The sequence below is a fragment of the Falco rusticolus genome, chromosome 4 (assembly GCF_015220075.1).
Source record: "Falco rusticolus isolate bFalRus1 chromosome 4, bFalRus1.pri, whole genome shotgun sequence".
NCBI lineage: Eukaryota > Metazoa > Chordata > Aves > Falconiformes > Falconidae > Falco > Falco rusticolus.
Window position 1 is genome coordinate 1,906,621 of NC_051190.1, and position 15,543 is coordinate 1,922,163.

Below are 15,543 nucleotides of genomic sequence, written 5' to 3' on the forward strand. Positions count from 1 at the left end.
GATGTCTGCTTTTAGAAACTGGGTTTTCAGGAAAGTCTCCTCAGCCTTGGAGGGGCAGGTTAATGCCATTGCCAACTTGTTTTTCAGTAGAGTGCAAGGTAGAACCACTGGTGTTGGCATACAGTGGATGGAGCAGGGGAATGGGGTGTGCCTGTTTCAAGGCTAAGGGAATTAATACTTAAAGCGCTGTAACTGTAGTTACAGTAGTGCTTTTGGCAGGGTAATGTACAATTTTCTAGAATATCAGATTGTTACCTAGGTAATTGTCAAACTGAAAATCATGTTACTGAAGTTACATTTTACATCCATTAGGATTGTTCAGGAGGAATCATTAGGAGATTGTAGTGTGCTTCTCTTAAAATTTATTTGATTTTTTTAATGAGTTCCTTTTTAAATTTTAAAAGACTTTTTAAGACTTTAATGTCCAGCTAAGTACAAAAGAGAAACTGCATATTGATTTCTGCATTGACTGTAACCTGGTGACCATAGTGGCTTGTCCAGTGTTTGTATGTCTTTTTTTGGGGTGGTGTGATTTTTTTTTTTTTTTGTTGCTCTTCTGCCTGTGGGAGTAGAACAGTGCTCTGCTCTTAGGCCCAGAAAAAGTTATTGATGAGGATAATGGTAGTGAGCATGACAACTGTGGATTTCATGGTTAAAATATGGTAAGGATTTTTTCTTTATTAATTAGCTAAACCTATGTGTTTAGGTTTTTTGTTTTGTTTTTGTTTGTATTTCTTTGTAGGCTTGCAGTTTTGGAGTGGTCTCAACTGGAATTTCTAGCTTTCTATGAAACATGATGTTTTCATCCATAATGTTTATGTTGAGTTCAGTGAGCTAATGTAATGCTTATGATAGTCAACCACACTGGAAATAACATTTATCTGAATTGTTTAGACTTGAAATAGTTTAGGACTCAGACACCAAATACATCTTTTGTACAGTATCTCTATAAAACAATATTAACAAGCTCAGGATGCTAGAGAGCATTCTTTTCTTCATGTTTTATAGTGGGTTAGTTGGAAACGACTGCTTTGTAAGCATTTTGGTGCGGTGCCATATGGTGGCTGACAGAGCAGGATGGATTTTCAGCCTGTTAGATTTTGACTTGGAACAAAACTTCATCAGATGATAAAATTGTGGCATCCTGGCAGAATTTTTCAGGGCAACATTGAAGATTGACGTCATTAAGAGGTGATACTGCAGTGGTTTCTCATGTGAAATTATAGTCAGCTCTTCATGTCCTAAATAACTTAAATAGAACTTTTAAGATCATTCTGTAGAACTTGTATATCCATCCTGCAGCTAGCTTGAATCGCAATGAAAACGCGTCCTTCAGTGAAAACAGCACAATTAGTGTGATGTTCTTGAGCTAGCATGGAATAAACGGCCATACATTCTTGCCCCCCCCCCCCCTTTTTTTTTTCCCAACTCTTGAGATGTATACAGGGAAACTGAGAGCAGTTTGACCTTAAACTTTTTACTACGGTTGGTCTGAAAGAAGCATATGAGCTTTGGGGAAAAAAAAATCAACTAGTACATTTTTTTTACTTCCCTACTGACTTATTGCATATTTCTCAGGCCAGCTTCGGGTTTGCACCTCAGGAGCGGTTCTCCTGGGGAAACAGCCTGCGAGGTGCGGAGGGAAGGAGGGGACCAGCGCTGTGTCAGGGCTGCGGCATGTGTCTGGCTCTGGTGACACATGGGGGCGTCATTTCCTCCTTCGCACAACTTTGGCGTTGGTTACGCTGCTTCCTGTCGCCATCTGCTGGCGAACTTCAGCAATTGCGCTCTGGGCGTCACTGAGTTTTAAAAACGGTCGAAAGCTCCGTGAATGTTTTGAAAGGCTGATGAGACCTTGGCGGGGTCAGGAGCAACGGTGGGAGATTAAAACATGGTGTCATCGAAAGTAGCACTCAGTTGCCGAGGTGAGAGGTTTGGGTGCTGGCAGGATTGGCAGCGGAGCACTCCAGCGTGGTGCATGGGGAATTTCTGAACACGGGGAACCTCAGGGGAGCAGAGAGACCTGCAGTTTGTGCAACAGTGGCTGGTGGGACCTGGTGGGGCCAGAAGCAATGGCAGCCATGCCGCCCACGCTTGTGAAAGAACCCTTAGGGAGTGTGAGTGACCAGGAGTGCTGCTAACAGGGCCCGGCCCGGCCGCTGGCACCAAAGGGCATGCAGGAAGGACTCTTGTGGCCCTGCCAGCTTGACCAGGGAGCAACGGTATCTGCCCAGAAGAAAGCCGTGGCCTCTTTAAGCTCTGCCCCCGCCATACATGATGCAGCTGCCCAGACAGAGCTCTGGTGGGAACATGCAGCCACCCAGGTGTTGGGCTGCGGCCTGTGCCCTGCTCTTACACCAGTACCGGGCAGCAGCAGTGAGCGCAGCTGTGGGAGTGCACCTGGGTATGGAAACTCCTCTGCTTGGTGACAGAGCTCCGGGGGGGGCAGGTAGGTTGAGTATCGGGAGTACCAGAGATAGGCTACTGGAATTGAACTCTGCCTTCCCTGAGATGGGCTTAATAGGCTGAGAGGATGCATGATACAGAGGATTCCCTAACCCATCTGCCTTGCTGAATGCAGTGACATAAGGGACAGGGGGCAATGGTGACAAGTTCCTGCCCAGTGCAGCAGCAGACGCATCTCCTCTGTGACTGCGCCATCTTCTCAGGTGCCCTTGCATAATAGGTATGAGGTGCTGCAAGTGGCATGGAATAATAATGAGGAGGATGGTCTGTCAGGCGTGGATGCTGCTGAGGATAAATTTGCCTATGCCCTGCATCAAAACTGCTTTTGTAACGGAAACAAGATGGGTCATAGGTGACTCCGTTCTGAAGGGAACAGAAGGTCCAATACACAGGCCAGACCCTCTTGGTAGGGAAGCTTGCTGTCTCGCTGGGGCCTGGGTTGAAGATGTGAAGAGAATGCTTCCTACCCTGGTCGGGCCCTCAGATTGTGATCCATTAGTGATTTTTCAGGTACGCAGTGACAAAGTTGTGATGAGAAGTCTGAGGGCAATCAAGAGAGACTTCAGGGTCTTATGACGGCTGTAAACCCTTCAGAAGAGATAGGCAGGGAAGGAGAGATGATGGAATAGCCCTGTATGTTTGGGAGTGTTTTGGTTGTCTAAAGCTTTTTAATGGTGACAACAGGGTTGAATGTTTGAGTAAGAGCCAGGGGGAAGGCCAACAAGCAGGTGCTGTGGTGGGAGTCTGTTATAGGCCAACCAGCCAGGATGAAGAGGCAGTCAAAATATTCCGTAAGTAGCTGGGAGAAGTCTCACAGTCACTAGCCCTTGTTCTCATGGGGGACTTCAACTTACTAGATGTCTGCTGGAAGTATAGTACAGCAGAGAGGAAACAGTCTAGGAAGTTTGTGGAGTGTGCGGAAGATAACTTTCTGACACATCTGGTCCGTGAGCCAGCCAGGGGAGATGCCCCGCTGGACCTGCTGTTTACAAACAGGGAAGGACTGGTGGGTGATGTGGTGGTCGGAGGATGTCTCGGGTGTAGCAATCAAGAGATGACAACAGTTTTCGATTCTTTGCAGAAGTAAGGAGGGGGGTCAGCAGAACCGGTGCCTTGGACTTCCGGAGGGCTGACTTTGGCCTGTTTAAGAGCCTGGTTGACAGAGTCCCGTGGGAGGCAGTCCTGCAGGGCCAAGAGGTTCCAGGGTGGCTGGACATTACTCGGGAAGGAAGTCTTAAGGGTGCGGGAGCAGGCTGTGCTCCGTGTGCCGAAAGGCAAGCCGGTGGGGAAGAAGACCGGCCTGGCTGAACAGCGAGCTTTGGCTGGAACTCTGGAAGAAAAGGAGAGTTTGCAGCCTTTGGAAGAAGAAGGAGACAGAGCAGGCAGCTCTGGAGGGCTATAAGGATGTCGCGGGGTTATGTAGGAAGAAAATTAGAAGGGCCAAAGCCTAGGTAGAACTTAATCTGGCAACTGTTGTAAAAGACTTATAAAAGGCTTATAAATACGTTAGCAACAAAAGGAGGCCTAAGGAGAGTGTCCGTCCTTTATTTGATGTAGGGGGAAACATAGTGACAAAGGATGAGGAAGAGACTGAGGTGTTGAAATGGTTTCTTTGCCTCAGTATTCAGTAGTAAGACCAGTTGTGCTCCCGGTACCCAGCCTCCTGAGCTGAAAGGCAGGGAGCAGAATGCGGCCCCTGTAATCCCAGGGGAAATGGGAAAAACCTGTTACACCACTTAGACATGCACAAGTCTATGGGGCCAGACGAGTCTGCCCAAGGGCATTGAGGGACCTGGCAGAAGTGCTCACTTGAGCCACTTCTAATGATTTATCAATAGTCCTGGCTAGCTCAGGAGGTCCGAGATCTGGAGGTTAGCCAGTGTGATGCCCATCTACAAGAAGGGCTGGAAGGAGGATCTGGCCTGTCAGGAGCTACAGGCCTGTCACCCTGACCTTGGTGCCAGGGAAGGTTATGGAGCAGCTCATCTGGAGCGTCATCATGTGGCATGTACAGGACAACCAGGGAATCAGGCCCAGCCAGCATGGGGTTATGAAAGGCAGGTCCTGCCTGATGAACCTGACCTATGAGTCGTTCAAGGCCGAGTTGGATGTGGCTTTGAGCAACCTGGTCTAATGGAATGGAAGGTGGCCCTGCCCATGTTGAGGTGGTGGAACTAGATGATCTTTAAGGTCCCTTCCAACCCGACCCAGTCTATGATTCTGTGATTGTTCCTGGAAGTATTTAAAAGGCATGTAGGTGTGGCATTTAGGGACATGGTTTAATGGTGGGCTTGGCAGTTAATGGTTGGACTTGATGATACTAAAGGTCTTTTCCAACCTAAACAATTTTATGAGTTGCTTGTATTGTGTGGAACCACAGGTGGTAGAAACACTTCTTAGCTACTTTTGTACCCTAAGGAGGTACTCTTGAGTCCTTTCGTGATAACACTAGCTAGTTACAGTAGAAAATTGGTACTCTACATGTTTGAGATCATGGCTGTACACTGAAAACTGCGCTGTTTACTGTGGAAATGCAGTATGGAGCTTCCTTTAGTGATGGGGCATTTTGTTCATTTCTGCCTTCGCTCCACCGGACTAATCTCAGTTGTTCCAGCTTCAGTTTTCCTTCTAGGATTGTTACTGAGGGGACCTCTCCTTCCTTCCCTACCACGTGTGGCCTTTAGCCTCACAGCCCTGCCCATTTAGGTTCTGCAGTAGCGTAGGCTCAGGGTGCCGCCGTACTCCTAAGCTGCAGCTGAAGAGGCTGTAGGTAGCTTCTGAACCTGGGACAATTGCCTTGGGTTGCTTGACTCCCGATGTGGATGTGTGCCTTTGGTTTTGTGTGACACTTTATTTGTACTCTGTCGCTAACGTCAGTGTCCAACTGCCTCAGCCCTTTGCAGTGTGAAGGTTAATGGGGACTGCTCATTGAGAGGAGGACTGGTTTGTTGTAAAGATGAAAGCAACTGGGTGGTTATGTTAGTTTTTTCTTTTCTGTGGAAGTTGCTTTCGGCCTAATTTTTTTTCTCTCTGTGGAGTTTATCCAGCACTAAACCAGAATTATTTCAGAACAACGGATCTGTGGGTTATTATAGGAATCACTATTGCATTTTGTATGTTCCATGGCTCTTAACGATTTTCTAGAGAGATACTGTTCATAAGAAATCTGTTTTGTTTGTTTTTCTGCTAGCCATCTGCATCTTTTTCACATACTTATATTTCTTTTGTGCATTTAGTGCTCTAGTCCTGCTGTTACCTTCTTACCATTCCAGTCCTTTTTTATACCTTACCTGTATTTTGAAGGAGGAATACACTGAACTGCTGCTTAGTTGAATGATCTTTAGGGTGCATCTAGTATCAGTTTTAGATAATTGATATTTTCTGCTATACATGTATTTTGCATTTCTGTCTTGATCCAAAATCAACACACTGATCCAAAGGTTACAGCTTGGAGGGTAGACCTGGAGCAGAATGATCTATATAGACTGGGAGTTTAAAGCATGGAAGCTTTTTGTAGTTGAACTTAAGACCTGATAACTTCTGTGCTTAGGGGTGCTTTTCTGTCTTAATAAGGTGTCTTTCAGAGATGCTATTCTAAAGGCAGGCTGCCTGTGTTTGTTTTTTGGACTTCACGTTCCTCTTAGATTTATACTTCTTTTGATTCATGTCTAGTGTTGTTTGAGTACTTTTTTTTTTTCTGGTTTTGATCATAGCTTTCTTTTTGATTTCATCTTGTCTTTGAAATGTTGCTCATGAGTCATAAGAGAACTTTTTCCTTAGTCTCTGCTGCTTATGGTGCTGTTCGGATGCAGTCTGGTTGCTGAACTGTGTAGATGACAGGGCTTCTTACAGTGTGCTGTGTTTGGTTTTGGTGGGGTTTTTTTGTGTTCTTTCAGTCTGCAGAGGCTATTAAATTGTCTTACTTTTAAAGTTTGTTGGTAACTGAGTTTACAATTCCTGGGTCTTTTTCTTTAAAAAGAAAAAGAAAAGGAGTGGGGGGAAGCATTTTATGAGTTTACTAACATTGAGAAATTATTTTCAGCAAGTACTTTCTATTTCTGTAAAGGTAGGTGTTTTCAGACCCTTAGCTACTGACTGAGTCATTGCAAACAAAACCACTTGGTACCCCAAAGGAATGGCGTTAAGAACTTAAGCTCCAAGATCAAATCCTTCTCTTCAGTGTGAAGTGAATGTACCTGTTTGAAGAGGGCAGCTTGCTTTTGCATCTGCTGGAGTATACTGTGGCATGTTGGATTTTGTGGGGGATGTCAAGGGTGTTTTGAGCATTGCATTGACTGATTCGGTATCTTTTGGAAGGAAAAAAAATCCCTTTGTAGGAGTCTTATTTGTATCTGTGTGTTTGCATGGTGAGTATGTGACTTGGATCAGTGAATGTTGTAGCAAAGTTCTGATCTTTTTGGGAGTTATGCCTCTGATGAGGGTAGCTGCCAGTCTCTGTTACTGACTGGGCTTGAACCAGTTGTATCATCCCCTCATGACACTGTGGGAACAACAAACTTTTCAATTTGTGTCGTGCTTCTTAGAAGTTAAAGGTATCTTGCATCTTTAGGGATCAGATTCTCTGTTAACAAGTGGCTGAAATATGCATCTTGAGTTCACCTTTTCCCTAACCTTATTTTTTGTCATTAAAGTGTTGCTTCCATAGGCAAGAGGATGCAACTAAATTTATTTCTGTTTGAGGAGAAATGTAGCGGAATTAGGGGAATAGAGTTTGATTTCTAACTTTTGTGAGTAAATGTTTTCTGTTTGTCAGTAGAAAGGAGCTCTGTGGTTTTGTTAGCTTTTTTTTTTTTCAGAAAGGACTGCAATTTGGTTTACAAACCTAGAGCCTCTTTTTTGCAAAATGTCAACATTTTGCCAGCAAAAGGGTTAAAACGTGTTTTGATAGGCTATTGTCCAAAATAGCATGTGTTGAATTTTTAAGCAAGACATGATATTCACCTTTTAAGGGACTCTTACTAGAACTAGGTTAATCTTTAGTTTTGTTTTAGGTGGGCAGTGGTGGTAGCAGGAAGCTCTTTGGGAGTCATCTCCTGTGCACTTCTGATGTCACCCAAGAACTGTTGTCAGCAGCTTTTTTCTTAAGGAAACCAATTAGGTGTTTTTCAGGATAACGGAACAGCTCTTCGTAGCGATCATCAGGGCTATTGCAGCAAGCAGCAGTCTTGATGCGATCATGATCCTACTTACTATGTTGGAATCGTCTGAGAGTAGAGGTGGTGATAAACGACGAGTGAGTGGTCGTTATGAACTCTAATGAGAGCTCCGAAGGGTGATGCGGTGTGAAAGCCCAGCTTTTTGCTTAGCAGTGGGGTGAACAACCGGGGAGCGCTTGGTTTGCGATAGGGCAGAGTTACCACACGAGGGAGATGCTGACTTGGATTCCTAACGTGGTAGCTCCGTCTAGTGTCCACCCTTCCTGAACAGTTCCCTGAGTTTACAGTTATATTTACAGCTGAGTTAAGTATTCGGTGTTTCTCCAAGTAGTTTTCTTCTATGCTGTTAGCAGGCAGTGTTCTTTAGAAAGTAAAGTGGAGCTTTTTTCTGCAGATATTTTAGTTAGCTATTTCTGAAAGGCAAATAGAACACCTTCGGTATAAATGCTGTCACTTGTCTCAGTCTGCATTAATTATACTCTGAGATAGTAAGCATACATTTAAAACTTACGTTTTTAACTTGCATGAAGACTTCTGCAATTAGCCAGCTCAGATGTATATGCTGAAAGCTGATGAAAGTAAATTCACAAATTTTTTTTATAAAAAGACTGATTTATATTTTTGCAAGCTTAAGTTGATACTGTCGCTGTAAACCAGATGCGCGCTGACTTATCATGTTTCAGGCTTGGGTTAGGGGTCAGGCAGACAGCCACAACTTGCCCGTGGATGACATCTACTACTTCAACAAGGTTACTTCTGCGTTATGTGTGTAACCTAAGGCACCTTTGCTGGAGTGCTCAGTTCTGAAAGACTTCTGGATTTGGTTCCTCTGTGGCAGAACTTGATGCTGCTGAGGGTCTTGTGGGCTTTATCCATCTTAGAGTTCAGGTTACTTAATTTTTCGGATGTTGGTGACCACTCAGGAAATTTTGGACTCTTACTAGAGGACCATGGGTGAATCTGAGTGGACTGCATGTCTTCTTCGTATGACAGGCTGTATTTTCTCTGTCTAATCTGCAGGGTAAAAATTATTCTGATTAAGATACTGTATGACTTCTGTGACAGCAGGCCAGTGCATATCTTTTTATGTTCTTGTTTCAGGCTGCAGACAGAAAGCAGGGCAATAGTCTACTTGTATTTTGTGTTGAAGATTGTGATTTCAAACATAGAAGGCAAGACACTGACATAAATACACGTCCAGATTCTCAAGCACAAAATGACAGCCTGCAGAAAAAAGTGCTGCTTGCCAGGATGGGGTGGTTGCTTAGCAATGAGCTATTTATCTGGAAAGGGACCCAGAAAAGTGATCAGGATGATTTGGAAACATAGTTTGTGTAAAGGAGTTTCTAAAGTCACATCCATATTGTTAAATACTGCTGGAATTTGAAGTTACTAGAGTCTGCAGAAAATCTGATTTTTGAGTTGAATTTGGCATGATTATTTGAGGCTTGCCCTCTCCTGCCTTTACTTTTAAGGTAGCCAACCTGCAGACTGTACTGCTACGTCTGCAGGTCAGTGAGACCTGATAAACTGATAAATGTTGACAATCCTTTAGTAACCCCTGCAGTATTCAGATACAGAGAAACATAGGGGTTTGTCCATCACATGGACACTTGATGAGTTGCTATGTGAAGAATATTTCTCTTCCAGCTTGTGTTCCTCTTGAGCCTTGACTCATTTTGTCATTTATAATATTGTGTGTTGTCTTCATTATTTCAAAATGTAAGGATCCAAATATGCTACAGACTATATTGAAGATTTCATAAACAGTTAAAGCTTAATGTGAAATTGTGATCTTGGGCAGGAACTGAGTCTAGAGTAAGATGAGCTAATGAAGGAGACCGTTTATGTAAATTGTGGGACCATAGATGGCACTGTGTATATGGCGCCGTGTAGGTATTTATGCCAAAGTATTCTGTTAAAGGAAGGTTGCTGGCATTAAACAAAGCTGTGGATTAAGCTGACCCACCCTCTCAAATCGTTAAATGACTCATCCTCTCCAGTGTCCACCATCTCAAGTGGTCAAAACTGATGAATGAAAGGACTTCTATCAAGGGAGTCAGTCTTGGGGAACAAAGAACAGATAATAAGAATACTTACATAAATTATGCAGAAAGAAGTCTGCAAGTGAAAAGGTTCTGGCGGAGGATATAAGCTGATGAGGTGTTGCAGTCCTCAGAAAATTAGTTGAAAGTAAGACAAAGGTAATTGTAATAATGGGAGATGGCGACCTCCAACTCAAATGCCACCCCTCCCCCTCCGTGCCCCAAAAGAGGGCGAACGCTCACTTTGGGAGCATGAGTAGTTAGTAAGAAACTTCAGTAGTGCTATCTGAGCATGCGTACTAGTTTGTATTAGAAGCGAGAAACTTGTAGCCAATCCTGTATGTGGGTGACAGCGAGAGTGTAATGCACTGTGAGTGTGCAGGTACTCTGCCGTATGTAATGTGTACCCTGGAGTAACTTGGTGAGCACGCTTGGAGGAACCATTTGCCAGTGCTCCCAGTACTGTAATAAATAATGCCTGCCTTTTAAAACTTCAGATCAGTTCTTAGAGGGTTTTTCTCTGTGACCGACTTTACGGTATCGCCATAAAACTGAATTTGTTACTTTGCATGTTCAGCTGTGCTCTTGTGAAAAATGCTCTTCAGATAGTTTGGATTTACTTGGGATGGGCTGCAGGTATCTCTAACCTGTAACTGTGTCTCTTCTGCAGCACTGGTTGCTGTAGTAGATCCTTAAGATCGTGTGATAAGGAGCGGCCACCTCAATATGTGTCTTTTCTCTAAATTACGACCAATTTCAGCCTTGTTAATAGTTCACATTTCAGGTGGTCTTTGTATTCAAGAAATTTGAGAGCGATTAATTAGCAGTACGTATTTGTGTTGTGCAGTCATTGCATGGAAAACCAGGCTGGTATAATCAGCTAAAGCTAAAAATCAGCCAGAAATACAGTTGCAAACCGTTTGTTTCGCCTTTGATTTGCACATACCATCTTTAGTTGACGGTTGATTAAAAAGGGTGTCATTCAGAAGGGCCCTCCAGCTAGAGCAGAACCCCATTTTGGGGGTGATTTACCAAGTGTGGTGATAAGTGCTATTCAGTGTTTCTTGTTTGCTTCCAGGTGGGTTTTCAAGCAACTGTATGACAAAGGGCTGGTATACCGAGGTGTGAAGGTCATGCCTTTTTCAACTGCCTGCAACACCCCACTGTCAAACTTTGAGTCCCATCAGAATTACAAGGTAAGTCAGTATATATGTACATTATATGTTGCAGATTCCTCTATTGTCTTTAGTTTGGATTTGGAAAGCTGTAGTATTTCTTGCTTAGTGGTAAATAAGCATATTATTACACTTCAAATTGATAGTAAAAGTTTAGATAAATAGGTTTTTATTGTATTTTGCTTTATTTCTTTGGCTCACTTGATCTTGGCAGTCTTCCCTGTTCTTCTTGGTTACTACTTACAGGTATATAGAGTACGTTCTTGGTTTTATTCTGCTAAATGACTCTCACTGCCTCTCTGGGCTCTCCAGATGAGTATAGCACTGTGTTGGGTTTGTAAGGTAAACGCTTGGAGAGCTCGTGGCTGTCCCTGGCTGTGCAGATCTGAGAAGAGGAAGGTCCTTGGCAGAAGTGAAACTAAGAGGGGATTAATAAGAATTGTCAAAGGCTGTGTTTGGTTGTGAAGCAGTAGGATGATAGTTCTTCTTCTAAGAACCTTTAATTTAGATTGAGAAATTCCAGGAAATGTTTTACTTAATATAATGCATGGTATACTATGTTTTATAAGATGTTCCCTTAAAAATGAATGACTAGATACAGTAGGTGCAGTTTCTCATTTGCAGCAATTCATGTTTGCATATGTGAAGGCAGAATTTGTGTCCCAGTTTCCCAATATTTATTTCATGTTTGTGGACAGAGGTTTTGTATCCTCTCTAATCCCCGCCCAGGCCTTGGTATCCTTATATTGTAAATCTTTCACTTATGTTGTTGCAGTAGAAAGCTCACACAAATTGTACATCTGATCCTTTTTACATCTTGCCTATAAAAAGTCTTCTTAAAACAGATGTTTAAATAGCCTTGTGGTACAGTCCAGTCCACAGATACTGGAACTTTCAATGTTGCTGAAGGGTCTTTGACCATACTGAAGAGTAAAGGTTGTATGATTTAGGGAAGCGAGACCTGCAAAGGGATCTCAATATTTGTGACTGACAACTGACATAATTACTTTGCTCATGCTTGTTAACTAACATTTCATATAGGCTCAGATTAATGAGCTTTCTTTAGAACAAAGACTGTTTTGGGTTGTGTTTTTTTGGGTGTGTGTATGTGTGCCCCTTTTCCATAGAGCAAAGCTCTTTTCTCAAGCCTTAATGAAATATTTAGATGCTACTTCTTAATCTAGAACTAGTAGAGTTTGTGTGGAGTCTGCTGCTCTGCCACTTCATGCAAGAATTATCTTTTCTTTGTCTGCTAGAGGTGGTATTCTGAAGACTGAAATGTTGAGGGTCTGCAAACTGACAAGGTTTATTCTTGGCATGAGCAGTCATCTCTGTGTGAGGCAGCTGTTTGCTTTCTCACTGTGGAAAGCAGGCTTTGGCTTCTGTTTATCAGTCCTATGAGAATGGGGACACAAATCATGAGAAACGGGACACAAGAAGCATGTTTAGAAGCAGAGTTAGGTGTCTAATGCAGACTTGAGTAAACCATGTCAGCAGATTGTATTACATTTAACTAAAGAAGCGTTGTCTTTAGATGAAAGCAGGCATAATTTTGTGAACAGAGAAAACATTATACAATGCCATTAGTTGGCAGCCTGGATGCTATTATTTTATGACTTGCCAGTTGTTTTTATCTACCTGGTCAACTTAGTGCTTCAGAAAACAAAGTGAATAGCCTGCAGTGTTGTTTAACAATTGGTAGAGACAGAACTGTAGGGAAAACTCGATCTTTGCTTGGTATTGAGCGTGGTTTGAGAGTTATGTAATATTTATGTTTTACTGTTGGCTGCACCAGATGTTCACAGAAAATTCCCTCTGGAGAAGCCCTTAGCTCAGATATAAATAGCTGCCTCTGTCCCGTGACGCTGTTAACTGTTCCATAACGTTGGATGGAGACCAGAGCGCCTTGCACTAAAGATGATGAGGTGATAGGACCTATTAATAGGACCTATTAATGTATTTAGGGTCTGTGCCCATGGCACCCATTTTTGTTTGGCATTTAAAATGAATAGTGAAAATTTCACGTTTTCAAGATTAGACTTGCTTTTTCAATCTGCTTTTTGTAATATGTGAAATGTAAAGTGACTGAATAGGATTGTACTTGTCTGAAAGAAGAACTTGTTTCCAGAGGATTCTTTTGACTCATTTGACTGTGGCTGACAAAGGTCTCCTGAAATTTTTTTTTACTCTTCAGTATTGATGTACTCTTGTTTTTAAGTAGCCCAACCCTCCCCCCGACCCCCTTATTGACAACAGCTTCTTATAAGACATTGCATCTTCTTAAATGATGGCTATTCTTTCTGCTGCCTGGTTGTAGAGGAAATGGTGGGGAAAGGCTTTGTGTAGCAGTATCTGAGAAACTGCTGTTTTCTTGACAGTTGAGATTTGATTATAAACTTCTAAAATGGGATTATAAGAGGTACCTGAGGGAACTGACACTCTGCTATCTTTGATGTGTTGGCAACTAATTCCCAAAATCTCACTGCTAATATGAACTTTGAACCCCATGGTCTTGTTAGACTGACAGTTTGCACTGCTATAATGGAGGAAAGTTGTGACTGGTGTTCCCTCCAAACTTCATTACGCTACCACTTTCACCTTCTCCCATAACAATGATGAACCAGGCAAGTTGCAAGACAAGTTTTGGTGGATGGCAGTAATAGCTGCTACTCTTTATATTTTGTATTTTCTCACTTAATATATGCAGTAACCCCTTTCCTTCCTTTGGCTTGTTTTTAAGGACGTTCAAGATCCTTCAGTAACTGTGAGCTTCCCACTGGAGGAAGATGCAAGTGTTTCACTTGTTGCTTGGACCACTACTCCTTGGACCTTGCCTAGCAATCTGGCCCTTTGTGTCAATCCAGAATTGCAATATGTAAAATTAAGAGGCAAGTGTTAACTGAAGGGGACATATAATGGACGCTTCTTTCTTTAGTGCCTGTGAATACGAACTTATTAAGCAGTTTATTATACAAAATATGTTACATTTATAGCACTTTTCTGGGGTTGGATCGGTGTAATTTTGAAGCATGAGACTTACTTCCGATGTGGCTGATGATTTCTGGCTGCTGTTGAGGACTGTTCCCTGAAAAAAATCAATAGATAAAATAACAAGAACAAATGTTTTATCTGTTGTCTTAGTCACACTATTTGACAGACAGGGAAGTGTGGCTGGGTGTCCCCAGCTGTTCTTCCCTCCTGTCTTGGGGCTCAGACTCAGAACAAGTTACAGCTGTGTGACAGCTGCCTTGCAGTAGCTGAAGGTGTCTGTGCTCTTAACCCGTAACAGACCCAAGCTGTCAGCTGCTAGTCTAAACCTGACTGGAGTATGTGTTTCAGCTCAAATGTAAGGCAAGGTATGTGCTGTGGTTTCCAGTGCCATAGTACATTTGACCAAGTGCCTTGGCTTACTGATGCGTCAGTTGGTTGTGCCTGGCTAAAGAAGTTGCACTATATGGTAATCTCTTTCATGTGAGCACCCAACGTTGCAGGAGTTTTATGCAACAGACCATGTAGGGTGCCTAAGCCATGTAGGCTGTTGCTTTTCTCATTACTACAAGTAGTTTTCCAGGGTTTGTAGTTCCATTTTTTTTTTCAGTTCACAATGTAATGATGTGTTGTCTTTTTAACTTAGGAAAGGGATTTATTTTATCCTTGAAATGCAGTCATCTTATCTTCATCTCCACCCCCCCTCCTTTTTTTTTTTTTAAATTCAAAGAAATTAGTAAGCAGGAATTTAGATGAAACTACTTCTTGCATTGCTGTTGTCAGTTTCCCCCAAACTGCTCACCTTTTCTGACTTTTCAGTGTATGTTTTAAAAAAAAAAAAAAACAGGAAAAAAAAGAAAATCAAGTTAATGATGGTATTTGATCTGGAGTAAAAAAAATGCCAAAGGTATAACTTCTAGTTCCAACATAACCGTGTGAATCTAATGTGTGCGTAAGGTGATGTTAAACATGAAAAGTTGCAGAGGCTTTCACAATGGACTCCATGTGTCTTGAGTTTTCTTTGTTTTGACAGAGAACTAAATATGTTTTGGCTTTAAAGGTTTTACCATAAATTTGGTCATCTCAAAAAGAGTTTTTGAGTACTTTCAGAAATAACACCTACACCTGCCTGAGATGCAGAGTCATTGGGTTTGAATGTTTTTGGCCTGTAGTCTGCTGGTGGGATAGTGACCCTGACTAGGTTGGTAGGGTAGCAGTCAGAATAAAATTTGTCACTAAATTGATCAGGGTTGTTTGGGGGTAGCAAATGGGTTTCCTTCATGCCGTTTCACTTTATTTCCTTTTAAAGGAAATCCAAATATAAAATTGATTGCAGTAGTATATCTCAGAAAGGCAGCATAAAATGCAGTCATTACCCCTAATGTCAACTTAATAATGTTAATTTTGTGTAGCAATTGTCCATTTTCCAATTGTTTCCCTCTGTTTCAGTTACACATACTGAGTCTTTTCAATTGCTTCTCTTTGGCACAGTGATAATACACAAGGTAGGATATTTCTGCCTCTCAAACAGAAAACCACACTGAAAATCAGTGGCTTCATGCTGTCATTCCTGTTTAAATTTAAAACTTTTGACGAGTGTTTATTAAGTGGCTGTATGGGGAAGAAGTAGCTGGAAACTAGTGGTCGATCAGCAGGATGATTCTGGGCAGTTTTACAGCTGATATGATACCA

General features: G+C 42.4%; 1 protein-coding gene across 2 annotated transcripts in view; it reads left to right on the forward strand.

The window, feature by feature from the left end:
- The window catches only part of IARS1 (isoleucyl-tRNA synthetase 1), a 118,924-nt gene that overhangs the window by 11,764 nt on the left and 91,617 nt on the right, over positions 1-15,543 (forward strand). For both annotated transcript variants that reach the window (XM_037386412.1, XM_037386413.1), the window contains exons 7-8: positions 10,767-10,884; positions 13,604-13,751. In XM_037386412.1, coding sequence (XP_037242309.1) covers positions 10,767-10,884; positions 13,604-13,751 — 266 coding nt within the window. The remainder of the gene's footprint in view (positions 1-10,766; positions 10,885-13,603; positions 13,752-15,543) is intronic.